We start from the raw sequence: 14716 nt of genomic DNA on the forward strand, positions 1-14716 counted from the left end.
AGGAGTAGCTGCTGTTATCTGAATTTCCACAGGAGAGGAAAGCAATTCTGCCTCTGCCGGAGCTGGAGAGGTAGGCTTGACAACAGGGAGATTTGTTTGACCCTCTTGTGTCAAAGATGGATAAATACCTTGTGCTTGGTCAAACACAAATGCCAACTCCTCTTCCTCATCAGTGTAATCATGGAACACTGGAACTTTATGTGGTTTAACATCATATATTTGTTTTGACTTCACTTTGAGAATGCCTGTTGTTTTTACTATCCCATATTGGTTAAACAGCACACAGGTAATTGAACCTTCATTTTGTGGAAGAACAGAAGAAAAAGTTAGTGTTGAATAGTTTTCCAAAGTATGAGTGATAAAGCCCTGATTACGTGGGACTGGTGTATCGTTGTTATACCACGTCACCATGGGTTGAGGATAGCCTTGGAAATGACACACAAATTTACAACTATCACCTTCATAAATTTCTTGAGATTCCATTTCTTGAAGAAAAGAAGGTGGGCAATGTTGTGGACCTTTCTGGGAAAATTTTTCTACAAGTCCTATGCTTTTTCTCTCCTGCTCAGTTTGAAAGTCATCAACTTTTGTGGAAACAGAGTGTTGTAATTCTCTCAGATCACTCACTCTTATTCTTTCACTATCTATATCTTCATTTTCTTTTATGTTTGCAAATGTACCAAAAGATTCACTGGTATATGGTATAACAACTTCAGATACCTGTTCAGGGGGTTCACATATTTCCTCATTCTTATAGACATTAGTGATAGATTTAGATGACCCTCCATTTGTAGTTTTAGTCACAATTCCTTCAATTTGTCCTCTTGCTTGGGTATTTTCATTTACTAGTGTCCTATCATATAACTGGTCTTTTGGAGGTCTTTCTTTCAGAAATGCCTCTTGGCTCATTTGTATTTTGGTCTGAAGAATTTCTTCATCAACAGTAGTTTGAAAGACTGCAGGAATTTTTCTAGAGTCTGTATCTTGATCTACTTCCTGTGGGTTTGGGACCATACCCTCAGTGGAATAATCTAGTCTATTTTCAGCTAGTTCAGAAATTGACCTGCTTTCCATTTCTTCTCTAGAGAACAGAATATCTGTATCACTAGCTTCACTTCTCAAAGTTCCTGAGTTTATTTCAGATGACACATCTAAAAGAGATAATTTCTTTTTCTCCATTAAAATTCTTCTAGCCTCCCGTAGACGTTGCAACTTCATTTTGGTCTCCTCATCCAGGAAACTTTCACCTACACTAAGCCATCCCCGGATGTCAGATTTGCTTTCTAAGTATTCTTCATCATATGTAAAATCTGCTTTCTTGCTAGGACTTGTCTTAAAGTGTATAGTCCGCATCATTCCCGTTTGCTCCACACCTTGATTTTTGTTGAAGGGAGAGCCAGTAAACCTTAGGTCTACCTTTATCCTGTCTTCTTTCCTTTCGGCCAAAGCCTCCAGGTTTTCATGTGTCTGTTCTGCCCTTTTCAGAAATTCTAAATATTTCTCATCTTGTCCTTTTTGAATAACAAGCAATGATGCCAATGACTCAGCAAACCCTTCACTATTAACTGCTAATAATCTATAGCTTCCAGAATCTCTGTCTTGGACCCTTTTAACCTCTAAGCTAGAAAAGTGATGATGCAAATCACTCTTGGTTTTTATGATACGCCGAAGACCTGCTGGGATAGGCCTATTGTTATGAAACCATGTCATCTCTGGAGTTGGACAGGCAATTAATCTGCACATAAAAACAACTGGTTCACCCTCAAAAACATATTTAAACCTAAGTTTTTGGGTAAAAGACGGCTTGAAGTATTCAGGCCAGGAACTTGTAGATGATATTCTACTTGCATATCTTTTAGCAGCCATGGAGCTGTGGTCTATGTCTTCAGAATCTGAAAAGGCATCACGTGTATCCTTTTCTGAATGCTCAGATTCCCCCTCAGAGAATAATTCTGAAAAAAAATTAAATTATAAAGCATTTTACTATTTTCCATAATATTTGAAAAAGTTGAAAGTAAATGAAATTGCAAAATATGAAAATGAAATAAAGTGCATGCTACAGATTCTCACAAATCCATAAAAAAATTCACTCACCATATTTGTTCGAATAAACGCAACACCATGCTCTGTTTAAAAGATTCTGACACGAAAATCGTTCGTTGTCTGGTCTTTTCTTCAAACTGCTGAAATTTCTTCTTGAACAAGCAAAAATGCATTTCAAAATAACATGTTCCTGGGCATATTTGTTTTCAGATCAGGAAAACTTTGTTCTTTTGATGGCTAAGAGGAAAATCTTACCTGACTTGCAGAGAGTGGAATAAACGCCCTTTCTGATCCTTTTGATTTTAGATTAAATTATTTTTTGAGAATTAACTACTTAAAAGTATATGCAAGAACTATAACCATAAGTTATTAGCTAAAATAAAATAAGAAGGCGTTTATTCGAACTAATACAGCCAGAAAGTCACAATGTTATGCAAAGAAAAGCAGGCAATAAGGATCACGTAAGGCAGCTATCTGCAAGCCAGTATAAGAGACAGATCACTGTTAAAATGATATCTGTGCATGAAGTGTAAATGAGAATGGGAATGTAACATTTCACACATCCTAAATAAAATAGCATTTCCATCATAATTCATTCATGACATTTCATTCTGAGGATGACATCTAGGTTATTGCCTATTGTTCAAATCAATTCACTGTGGTTTTGCAAACAAACTTCTACTTCAAGATTTCATGCATTAAGATCATATTTTCTAATACGAGCTTTTGAAAATGGTTGCAAACATGAAATTGACTATGGCTGATACTTTTTAAATACAGAGTTTTGAATTACCATAAAACAAATTATCGTGAAATGCATGTAACCGTCAGCATACTAAACCAGGCATGCGACATATTAATATACACTCTAAGAGATATATTTGTACATTTAAGCCATTTGTCTCAATAATACTACAAGAAAGAAGGCAACTCAAGGATTCTATTAATCCTTTGGAATTTCTACTTAAATCTCACATTCATTTTAGCAATACCTTTCATTTCCATCTCGATCTGTTGTTCTATCCTCTCATGCAAAATTGATTCAGGGGCTAAAATGGAAAAAACATATAAAGAGATTTTAATGATTAATTGTATCCACTTTCTACATCAACTTGTGATTCATAGAATTTAAATTTTCCCTCTTTATTGTAATAATGGAAAACAGCACCCCCAACCAAATGCACAGAAAATCCATGCCGAACAAATCACTGCACTGAAAAAGTATATTACAATTGCTGAAAGATTTTTAAACATTTTTATTTTAAATTCTCTACCAAATTTCCACTTTTAGTTTCACAATTTCCCATGCTTTTACATGCATTCAGAAGAGCAATCCATAAAGGAATATTTTTTTCAAATGTCTTATTGACTGAATATTTGCTAAATAAGAGGTGAAATCACATTTAGAAGGAACATGCATTTCCTAACTCGCCGATTTTAGTTGAGGGTTGCTCTCAGTTTTTCCTGCAGAATTAAGCATTCTCTGCTAGTAAATACTACTTTGATTTGACCCAATTTTTACAACTTTCAGCTACATAAAATTTAATTTTATATTAAAGAGGAAACAAAGACGCCTACATTCAAAATAGCTTTTATTACATAAGAAACAGGCACAGTCTTTGGATGCAATTGTGTCTGGGGCAGCTTCTTGGGAAGGGGTGGTTCCCAGATATCGCTTCCACTTTTCTTTCCAGTGACATCTGTCAGCAGACTTGACTCCCCTGTTCTTCAGTTACTTATGGCCTTTGACATGACGTTAATGACAAACGATGTTTTCCTTGATGATTCTCTTTTTACTTCCTGGGCTGTTTTAACTTGCAACTGACTGTTTTAACACCTTTAGCTTCTGAATCAAGGGTAATTTTTATAACGGTTCTGCTATGTATTTCTTTTGCTATGTAAGAATAAAGCTAGGAAAAGATATAAATTAGTTTTGCTTGGAAGATTAAAACACTGAATTTAGAGAAGATGGAATGTCATTAGGTTGAGAAGAAAAGGCAGCACGTTAGTCTTAGGACTAATCTATGATGCATATATATTTATTATACATATATGGACTCCATTCAAACAGACCAATAGGAGTTTTACATTCCTCCTTGATCTTGTGAAATCATCAGGCCAAAATAAAAAAGGAACCAAGACTGGCCTTTTAAACAAAGAGAAATTAGACAATTGGACCCAATCCTGCAACACCTCAAAAATGTGAAAGTGGCTTTTCTTTCAATCTTCTTCAGGACAAGTAAGCTAGTCTGTACATTCTGAGGGGCGGGTAGGGGAGAAGGCTCATGTTCTGAAAACACTTTAATGATATCATCAATTGGAATGGAGTGAACTGAAATCTTCGGGTAAAAAAGGCCCAGCTCAAATCCATTCTGCTAACATGCATTCCAGTACCGTACTGTGGTGCTGGGTTCTTTAGGAAGCTAGTTGAAAGACCAACATCCTCTCTTCTCCATGACATAGCCAACTCCCAATTACACTGCTGTCACAGCTGTCATTTGCATGATTTATAGACACAGCCTCCAAATAAATAGTCATTCTGTATGATTATCACAGTATGATTATATACTGTGCTAGTCAGTATTTGCAGTGAAATTGAGGGTCAGTTCTTTAGATGATAGAATTTTCCAACTAATTTATATAACTAGACTTCAGTGCTTGAAGTATTCCCTTTATAGGCTATGGAAATACAACCAGAAATAACTACAGAATGAAATCTTACATTAAAAAGGAACCCTTTTCTCAGTGGGCATTAGAGATGCATTAAGTAAATTAATGAGCCTGATTCTCTCTACTGGGTAGGAAGGAACATCACTGTTTCAAATTTCAGTGTAGAGAACCTGTGCACATAATACTGTACCTTCCCTGCTCATTTTAAACACCTTAAAAACAGGATGGCTAGGATCAGGGAGAAACTTGAGGCCACAATTCTCTATAGATCACTAGCTATGCCACCTTCTTCCACCAGTTTTTAAGGGAATTAGTGAGGCTCATTTGCCTGTGGATATACAACTTGGGCTTTCAGCATCTGAAGAATAATTTTCTCATTCTGTCAGTTTTTAAATTCATGGATAAAAGGAAGAAGTTATCCTTTGCCCAGGCAAGTTTATTAATGTCCTTTCAGACACGCTGAGAATCAATTACAAACAACAGCAAACAACAAACAACAAAAATAATAATGGTCCTGCCATGAAATGGGTTTACGATTCCAGGAGAATCTGAGACCATCAAGGCAGCGTCATTTATTGAGGACTATCTGGAGACTACTAATTTTGGTCCAGACAGAACCCTTTTATTTTCAGTGACCTATTTTCTGTTTTCATGGCATCCTGATAAATAACTAGAATTTCCAGATCTGAAGATAAACGGTAGAAGAAAATTGTTGAGCTTCTTATTAAAACGACTAAGTTTTAATTAAGCGCAGTATCAGGCACAATCATAAAAACAATATAAGTTTGGCGAACTACAACATTTTAGCCTTCTTTGGTACATAGAAAAAGCAGCACATATGTAATAAAACCTTAACTTACTGAAACTAGCCTTGGAAATTAAACTTCCTGAATGTAGACTGGAAAATTAAGCTCTCATAACAAATTGGCTGACTTTCCTAAGACATTTATGAATAAAGAGCTAATTTAGAGATATTCTAATTATGTATTCATTGATTCCATTTGCATGGAAGAAAAGCTGCATAAAGCAATGAGGATGAAATGAAGCAAGTCAAAGTTAAAAATCAAATAACCACCTTCTACGCTTAGTACTGCTGACGTTGTCTTCTCTCCATCCTCATTGTGTACAGTGCAGCTGTATAATCCCTGGTCTACCAGTTGGACATTACTTATGTTGAGAAACTGAGCATTTCCATTTTGTGATAGTTTCACTCTCTCAGATTCTTCTATCTTTACACCATCATGAGTCCAGGTTACATTAGCAGAAGTCTTATCTTGTAAAACACAAAATAATTGAGCAGTGTCACTGCACTGTACAGTGAGGTCCTGAAGGTGCAGGAGAATCTTGGGTGGCTCAGTCATTGTTTCTTCAGCACATTCCTCAGATAATTCAGCACTTTCTGCAATTTGTGAACGCTACATCTTGAACTGAAGCAGCTGTATAGGTGGAACTTTGAAATCCACTTTCAAAAACCTGCACTTCATACGATGATCCTTGAAATGACTTACTTTCCTTTTGGGATATTTTGGCTTCCTCCTTTGTGAAAGAGAAATCTGCCACTGCCTGGGACTTGATGGACTCTCTTACCTCTTTCCCAGAACTTTGCCTATCTAGGGCTTGCACTGTCTAAGCAAGTGACAAGAAAAAGAAAAGAATATTAAGATCGAAGCTTTGTCACTTGACTTGGCTAATAACAAGGAAATGGTATGGAAGATGAAGATGAAAGACACCACTGTCACTAAGAAAGAGCATGCCAGATACAGTATGCTTTAGGAAGTCAGGATTACACAACAGAAAAGTCATTCCCAGCAACGAACGGATGATGAAGGCTCATGCAGACTCCATACAATGGCTGCTTTTTTCCTTCTGCTGTCAATGCAGTTATCCAGAGCGATCTATTATCTTTTTTTCCCTCAAACTATTTGAGATGCCATTTTCCCTGCCTCCACCATATTATTTATGAACAATATACAGCAGATAGGTCATTGAGTGATGTAATGATGTTATTGTTGCTTAGAAAATTAAAAAATCAAGCAAGGTTGGACACTAACAAAATAATTACTAGATCTCTAATGCACAGAACACATATTTCAGTGAGGTTTAAAGTACATAGCTGAGCCTGTGATTAGGGTTTGGGGGAGGGGAGGCTTGTTGGATGTTATTTTATTAGTAAAATAAAATAACTGACCATGGAATGCCATGAGACAAGTAGCAGAACTCTTGTTAGTAACAGTGGGACTGAGGGATATGCAGCAAATCAAAGTCCTCGAGGCAAAATGGGCTTTACCTTTTGGAGTCACTGTGAGTGTAGCTGCACAAGTTGCTTCCCCAGCACTATTGGTTGCCTTGCAAAAGTACTGCCCAGCATGCTCTGAGTAAGCATCAACTATGAGCATTAAAGCCATGCCTGTGGACTCCTCAAAATGGAAAACTAGATTTTTTGCTGGTAGAACTGGTTGCTGGTTATGAAACCACTGGATTTCTGGTTTGGGAAGACCAGAAACCCTTGCGTGAAATCTGACTGTCTCCCCGCTGTGCACCCTGAGGCTTGATAGAGGCTGGATGAAGATAGGCTTTTGGCCAAGGGAGTCCTTCTTAAATGAAATTGATGAAGAGACATGCCATTGGGAGTTTGAAGTAACTTCTTCAAATTTGCTAAATCCTGAAAAGAAGCATGCCAACTTTTAATGTCTTAACCTGTACTGAACCTAGAACTCATTTGGAGTTGTCGACTGATCTGTCACAAATTTCAATGGCGGACTAGAATCCAGTCCAATATTATTGCCTTGATATTGTATAGCATTATTGATTTAAAAGGTTACAGACGCTCACTTTCATTTTCCAGGCAAGTAAGCTGGGACATACATAGGGTAAGAAACATCACTGAATTGTTCATGAAAGTAATAGCGGTGCCCACAACAAGGTTTACTTACTCTTGTTTACAGAGTCCCCACCACCCCGTCTTAAAACCAGTTTTTCTGTTTTGTAAACCACTTTAAATTCATGATTAAGAAAACATCTAGATTTAGCAGGTATTTAAAACTAAGGGGAAAAAGCAGAAATTGTCCTTAATCTTTTTGTATCTGTGTATACTTACTATTATAGAAACTATATTCATTCAGGAAAAATAGACTGCATAAAATACTATTATCCTCATTTTGAATCAAAGTACCCCCTACCACACAGGAAGTGTTTCTGATTTCAATTTAAGGGCCCCAAGTAAAGGAAATGAGAAACAACCTTAGGACTGGGTCCCTCCACACTCAAGCATTTTTTTGAATTATGCTAATACATCAAGCTGGTGTTCAGGCCTTAAATTGTCCACAGTACTTCTGAGCAATCATAATCGCGCCAACACAACGGGGTGATAATGAAACTATTCGAATTTTTTTTAAATTTTCATTCTAGTCAACTGAGAAAACAATCTACCTATCACTTTAGCATATTTCTCCCCATTCTGATACATGCTGATCAGGAAGCACGAAAGCTGATGATGACAGTCAACATCACAAACATTTTGGAGACAAAGCAAGGCAAAATAAAAATGATGTTCTGTGATCCATAATGAAAAAGGTAAATGAAAAGTGGGAGCACTGCATGTAACATGGAAGTCATTAGTTGAATTAACAGAGGATGGTAGGACCAACGATGATTTACATGAAATCTTTAGCGCTTGTTACTGCCACTGTGAGGTTGGATCTATATTTAAGGCTATTTTACTCTACCTTCCAGTATCAAGTTGGCTGTGCTTGACGCTTGGCCTACAGCATTGCTAGCCACAAAGGTGTAAATTCCTTCATCTTCTGGATAGGCTTCAGCAATTTCCAGTTGGTAAGTGTCCTCGAACTGAGTCATTCTGAAGAAACGAGATGGCTTGATTTGCTTGTCTTTGCTGTACCAAGACACTTTTAGATCTGTATCGTGAAAGAAAAGAAAATATTTTAATCACAAAAACGAGTGGATGCTTTTATCTACCTGCAAACACAATGCTAATTATACCGGTGATTAATCTTCCTATTCCTCTTAAAAACATTATACTTTGCTTTTGGGTGTGCCATATCTGCTGTTAAATGGTTTCTTTTTCAAGAAAGTAAACATCAGTCCAGAAAAAGTCAACTCGTTTTTACATTGTTGAACTGGTTTTAATGTTTGAACTTTCAGAATTTTTGTTCTATTCTTTTGAGGCATTTATTCTTCATGCAGTAGAAGCAGAAACAGGTCCCAGAAGTATTCGATGACCTTGAGAGAAAGGCAGTCCTGGAGAAACCGTCACCACGAAGGGTGTGATTTAGGATTGTGGTTGCCTATGGGGCAGGGACGAGGCAACTCTCCACTTCCAGCGTGCAGAAAGATCAGTGAAAAAGAGAACCGAGAGGATCAGCATTCCACGCAATCTAAAATAGACACCCTTGAAGGCTAAAAAGAAAATCTCTATTTTCTCATTACAAATGAGCAAGTGTCAAAAGAGCTCAGTGCGGTGGTATGCACAGATGGCAGAAATAATTGTACAGGAAATAATTTTTTAAATCTTAAGGGGAGACTCATAGAATCTGGGCATCTTAAATATTTCTGGATTTTTTTAAAGAGGCAGTTATAACAAATTATAATAAAATATAAAAATAGAACTAGCTATTTCCACACAAGGATTTGAGCCATCTTAAAATAATAATTGGACCTAAAATCAAAGATAAAATAGTATTTTATTGTGTTAGAATAATTTCGGGTGAGGTATACTTTAAAAAATATTATGCTTCCGTTAAAACAGTAACCCTGTAAGTCAATAGTGTGTTTAAATTGAGTTGTTCTAATTGCCAAAAGAGGCCATCTTGCTTTTGGAGCACAATCACTGTACCATTTACTCCCTTATCTCAGTACCATTCATGGGGATATTATGATAGTCCGATTATCTAGTATTTGTTTGCATTTTAACTCCAATATTGATCTACAAGGGCCATCTTCCATTCCATGATGGTAGCTGTTTATTCACTACACGTTCTTCTTTAAAAAAGTCTTTTCAGTTCCTTATGTAGCAAGGTAAGGTGGGAAGTAGCATCCTAACTCTGTACTTTACTAACTTTGTGATCTTAGATACATCATTTAATCTTTCTGGGCCATTTTTATCACTTGAAAGATTAGACATGTAATAATTCATGGGCAAGTCATCATACAGCACTGCTGTGAGAACCAAATGACATAACATGTGTGAGCGGGCTTTATGATGTACTGGCATAGGTCAGTCATTAAAGCAAGAAAGCCTGATATTGCAGAAGAGATCATCAGCGCCTTCAATAATATGCCAAAAACCCATGTGACATAATAGCTATTACAACAGGTCACACCACCACAGAGAATTAAACAATCACCCTATGACTACGTAGGATGTGTGTTTTCAAGATCATCAACGGAAATGCAAGGATGTAGAGTATGGTGTGCTCCCCACTGACTCCCCCAATCCCCTACATGACAGTCTCTGCCAGTTCCTGCTGACAGCTCCCTCTTTGAGTGAACCAGAATAGGTAAGAACTGCTACTGGGTATAAATTACCAATTTAAAAAGGAATTAAAAGGCAAAAAACTCCCTTGGTAGTAGACTTGGTGTTTCTGTGAGCTGCTGCTGCCTGCTTTAGTCACTGGCCTCTCGTGGCTTCTGCGAACTTGCCCCGTTCCCACGCTTCCCACCCCCCAACACTCCATTGTTCTTGGTCCCTAAATCTTGTTCATCCTAATCCCCAACTGTTTCTCCAGTCTGCTCCATTCATCCCTTGCTGACTACCCTAGCTGAGGGCCTCATTAACACTCTCCAAGTCCATTGTAACTATCTCTCCTCTGGTCCTTTACCTCCAGTCTCGCCTCCAGTATCTGCTCCTTCCTCCTTTCCATGTCAGAGGAATGAAAGCAAACCTCATTAACCTTTACCCAAGGACCCAAGGGCTTAAAAATCTTCCAGTTGATCCTAAATGCAGACAAGATAAAATTTCAAATCTTCCAAAGAATACCACATATTTTAAGAGCTGGTTCTTGCCTTTTTTTTCTAGCCTTCTCAATCACTCATGACATTATTCTCCAACCAGACATAACCAATTGGCATTTCCAGCATATGAAGCCTTCTTTCAAGCAGTTAAGACTTGGCAAATATTGTTCTCTCTGCTTGGAATGCCATTGGGATCAATGACCTTCCTTATTCTCCAATGCTCAGTTCATATATCTTTCTCTGACTGTCTCTCAGATGGAGGGCACTGGTATGTGGGCCTCTTACAGCACTAGAACCTTGTATTGACTGTGCATATGTGTCTCCTCAGCTAGAAGTTGAGTTCCTCAAAGAAACAACCCAGTGTTTCCATCCCAGCACCCAGCAAAGCGTCAAGCATATAGCAGGGGCTCAATAAATGTTGGTGAAATAAAAACTGAATAGGTGCTTCAAGAAATGATGGGGATCCATCACTGCTAGGCTAATTATTTGTCATTTCTTTAATCCAGATGCCCTCAAATGACACTGACTTATCATCTGCAGAATAAATACCTCGACTTGTTTCCCTAGTAGCAGAATAGATGTGCCCTAGAACTCAGGCTGCTTTTATGCCAGTGATCGATGAATGGCATTATTGACTGTAGAATGGAGTTTTTCTGTGTGAGGTAAAGCAAACATGTGATTTACAAGTGCGTGAATACCCACATCCATGCATTCAGACATATGTATAACCCTCGCCCTGACACAGCTACAGTCCACTTTCCCATTAATCCTTTGGGCTTAAGCTTGACATTTAGATCTGTGTGTTCTCATAATGAGATGCTAATAATATTACAATCATAGTGGTTCTGGTACATGTGAAACAAATATGATAGTATACATTGCTTATATAAATATGGCCTTTCATTCCATTTTCTCATTTTACTGACAACGAAGAAACATGAGGTCCCGAGGACTGATGTAACCACACATTACAGAGCACTGCTCATGAAATAACTAGGATTTGATGCATGCACATTAGTAAAACTCATTTAAAAATAACTTTTAATGTATTATATTTTAACAGTATAATGAGTTAAAGTTTTATATTGATATAGAAAATGATAAATTTATTTTCATGAAAAAAATTGTAAGTATAGATTCTTCAGTGTCTATAAACATTGTTCAAGATGGAAGGAAGTAACTATGAAATGAAAAATGTATTCAATAGCTAAATTAGAGAAAATGATGATAAAAAGTGAAAGCGGAATACTCTTTCAGTTTTGAACATAATCATTTTACAACAAACTTTATTTTTAATAAACTATATTATATAAAAAGCATAACGAATAGCACAGTGAAACTGCAGATTTCTTTAATATGACTTCAACAATTATCACCTTGGGACTTTTCTTATTTCATCAAAGTTCCCCAATTGCCCAACTTCCAGGGTTATTTAGAAGCCAATCCTAATTAGATCCTCCTATTTTTGTTAAACAAATTTTACTTCTCAAAGCAAAGAACAATATCTCTGGAGGATTATGATGTTATATCAAAACTAAGGAAATTTTAATTTTAAGGCAAAAGCACAAAAAGCCAGCTTTATTCATTTTAAAATTCTGTAGTATCCAAGTTGCATTTCCAACAGTAGGTGGAACCAGAGACCACAAAGAGATAACCTGTTAATGGCCCTAAAGCTCCGCAGTGCTGCTCAGGACCAGGATTCATGCTTCAGAAGGAACTGAGTCCCCAAACACTTGGGACTGGAGCTCCTGTATACATGTGGTCCCCAGCTCCACCCCCCCCACCCCCCGCCTCAATCTATACTGCGAACAGGGCTGCACTTACTTTTGTAAGGCAATACCTGGTCAGAGGATGTTGTATAAATACTCTCAGTGCCAGAGGCAAGAAACTATGTGATTTGAGCTTTTGATAGGGTGTTTTATTTAATGAATTTAACTTCTGCCATACGAAAATATGGTTACAAGAGGGTGTAAAACCCTCCATACGTGTAGAAACGTTACCACACACAGGGAGTTACTGACTTTATGAATCTGTGAGGTCCTTTCAAGCATTCAAAGAGATCAGTCACATACAAAAGCTACGGTCATTTTCTTTTTCTCTTTCTACCCCAATAAGAGTCTCTGAGAGGGCTTCAAACACTTTTTTTGAAAAATCTTAAAGGGAAGCCTGTAATGTGTAAAAAGCACTACACAAATTAAGTCAACTACTACCTTGGATGATACATATATATACATATATCCATATATATGAAAATTTTATATGAAAAATTTTCCCTAAAGTGCAAGAAATAGTTCAATTAGTCCATTTTTAAATGAAATTTTTATTGTGTTAGGATATTATCAAACCAATCCTCATTTGTTAATATTTAGTATTTCCCAAATACTACATTTTGAAGATACACAGTCTCTGCTGTTTGTCCCTGTTGGCCACCAAGATCTAGACTTTTACATTTATATAACTCCTCTCTATGGCTATAATAAAAGTGAATTTATTGAGCATCAGTCACTTGAAAGCCATTGTGCTTAACGTATATTATACCCTTTAATTATGCTCATAAAATCAAACAGGCCCATTTGGTTGCTACATCATTTCTTTGTTAATCCAAAGGGAGGAAATCATCAGGTCACAGAAGATCAATTGACATATTAATTGTTTAGGAAAATGGCTCTTAGCAATGTAGAGTTGAGTTATAAACTAATGGGATAAGGCAATAAACAAAGCAATCAAGATTAGAAGGCCTATGAGACACTGAAGCTTGAAAATTTCCCTTTGCTGGAAGTATATAAAAGTCAAGAAATTGAGGGAATGATTTTCATTTGGAATAAAGTTGATTAAGTTTGTCTCTATCTGAGGTCAGTTGACGATCATTATTAACTTGAAAAGGCTCTAAATATTTGGTCTCATCTGCTCAAGGTCAGGCTCCTGGGGGGGGGGGGGTAGAGGGGCTGGTGGTGGGGGAATATGTCCCACCTAAAAGCCACAACAGCTAGCTCTGACTCGGTGACTACTAGATGGTGGGTACTGCGCTATGTGCTGATTGAGTTTTCTAGCAATCCTGACAGGAGTCTAAAGGGATTGGCAACAGTCTTTTAACAATCATTCCATCTGTCCAATCAACAATTTCTTATTGAGTATCTATGATGTACCAAATGCTGAGCTAGGGCAAGGATCCCTCTGTCCTTCCCTCCCTCACATGGAGCCCACATGCTAGAAGCTACTGTTTCCCAGAACTGTTCTGGGTGCTAAGTCAGAATCCCAGCCCTCTGAGGGAAGGAGATTCAGAGAAGTCCTATATTTGCCTAAGGTTACACAGTTAGTGGAACCAAGATTCAAATCCAGGTTCTTGGACCACAAAGGTCCTACATTTGGCCACGTCAGGATACTGCCTTCCAAAGGAATATACTTTTTCACAGAAGAATTGTCCATAGACTAAATAAAACTTTACATATAAACAGATTATTCTTTTGTCATTGTATTTATTATTTTATTATCTATTGATGTAGATAATAAAAGTGCAACTATAACCATAAAGAAAATATTGAAATTTTAAAGTTTAAAATATCAAAAAACACTAGTCTCATTTTAATGTAATAATTCACACAAGTTTCCTGCTAGATTCCCACAAGACTTGAAATTACACGAGACATGTCTGTGACAGAGGAAAGAGTGAGAAATCTCTGCACCATCCCTTGCCCATGTCATTCTTTGTGAATATTAGCAATGACACCTTTTCTTTGGAAACTTACCTGTTCCAGAAACTCTACATTGAAAACGGGCTGGCCGCCCCTCAGAGGTGACAGTGTCCTGAAGTGGCGTGAGGATGGCAGGTGGATAAACTGGCATTTCCTGATCGGGAGACACAACTTCTGGAACTAAAGAAAAGACCATAAAATTTGTCATGATTAAGTCACCTTACAGAACTCCAAGAATGGAGAACGCAGATTTGATTTATTTCATAGCAGAGTTTTTTCAAAGTCAGGTTGCAATCTAATTTTATGGGCTCCAAAATTGTATTTTTCAGTGCATGGGGGGT

At 37.3% G+C, this 14716-nt stretch overlaps 1 protein-coding gene and 1 pseudogene across 2 annotated transcripts in view; both read right to left on the minus strand.

Moving 5' to 3' along the window:
• Positions 1-14716, minus strand: part of TTN (titin) — a 279196-nt gene that overhangs the window by 219688 nt on the left and 44792 nt on the right. For both annotated transcript variants that reach the window (XM_077154303.1, XM_077154302.1), the window contains exons 43-45: positions 14430-14555; positions 8439-8627; positions 3036-3092 (exon numbers count right to left, since the gene is read on the minus strand). In XM_077154303.1, the coding sequence (XP_077010418.1) occupies positions 3036-3092; positions 8439-8627; positions 14430-14555 (372 nt within the window). The remainder of the gene's footprint in view (positions 1-3035; positions 3093-8438; positions 8628-14429; positions 14556-14716) is intronic.
• On the minus strand, positions 3099-7118 carry LOC143676817 (uncharacterized; annotated as a pseudogene).

Source organism: Tamandua tetradactyla, chromosome 3 (assembly GCF_023851605.1).
Source record: "Tamandua tetradactyla isolate mTamTet1 chromosome 3, mTamTet1.pri, whole genome shotgun sequence".
Classification (NCBI taxonomy): domain Eukaryota; kingdom Metazoa; phylum Chordata; class Mammalia; order Pilosa; family Myrmecophagidae; genus Tamandua; species Tamandua tetradactyla.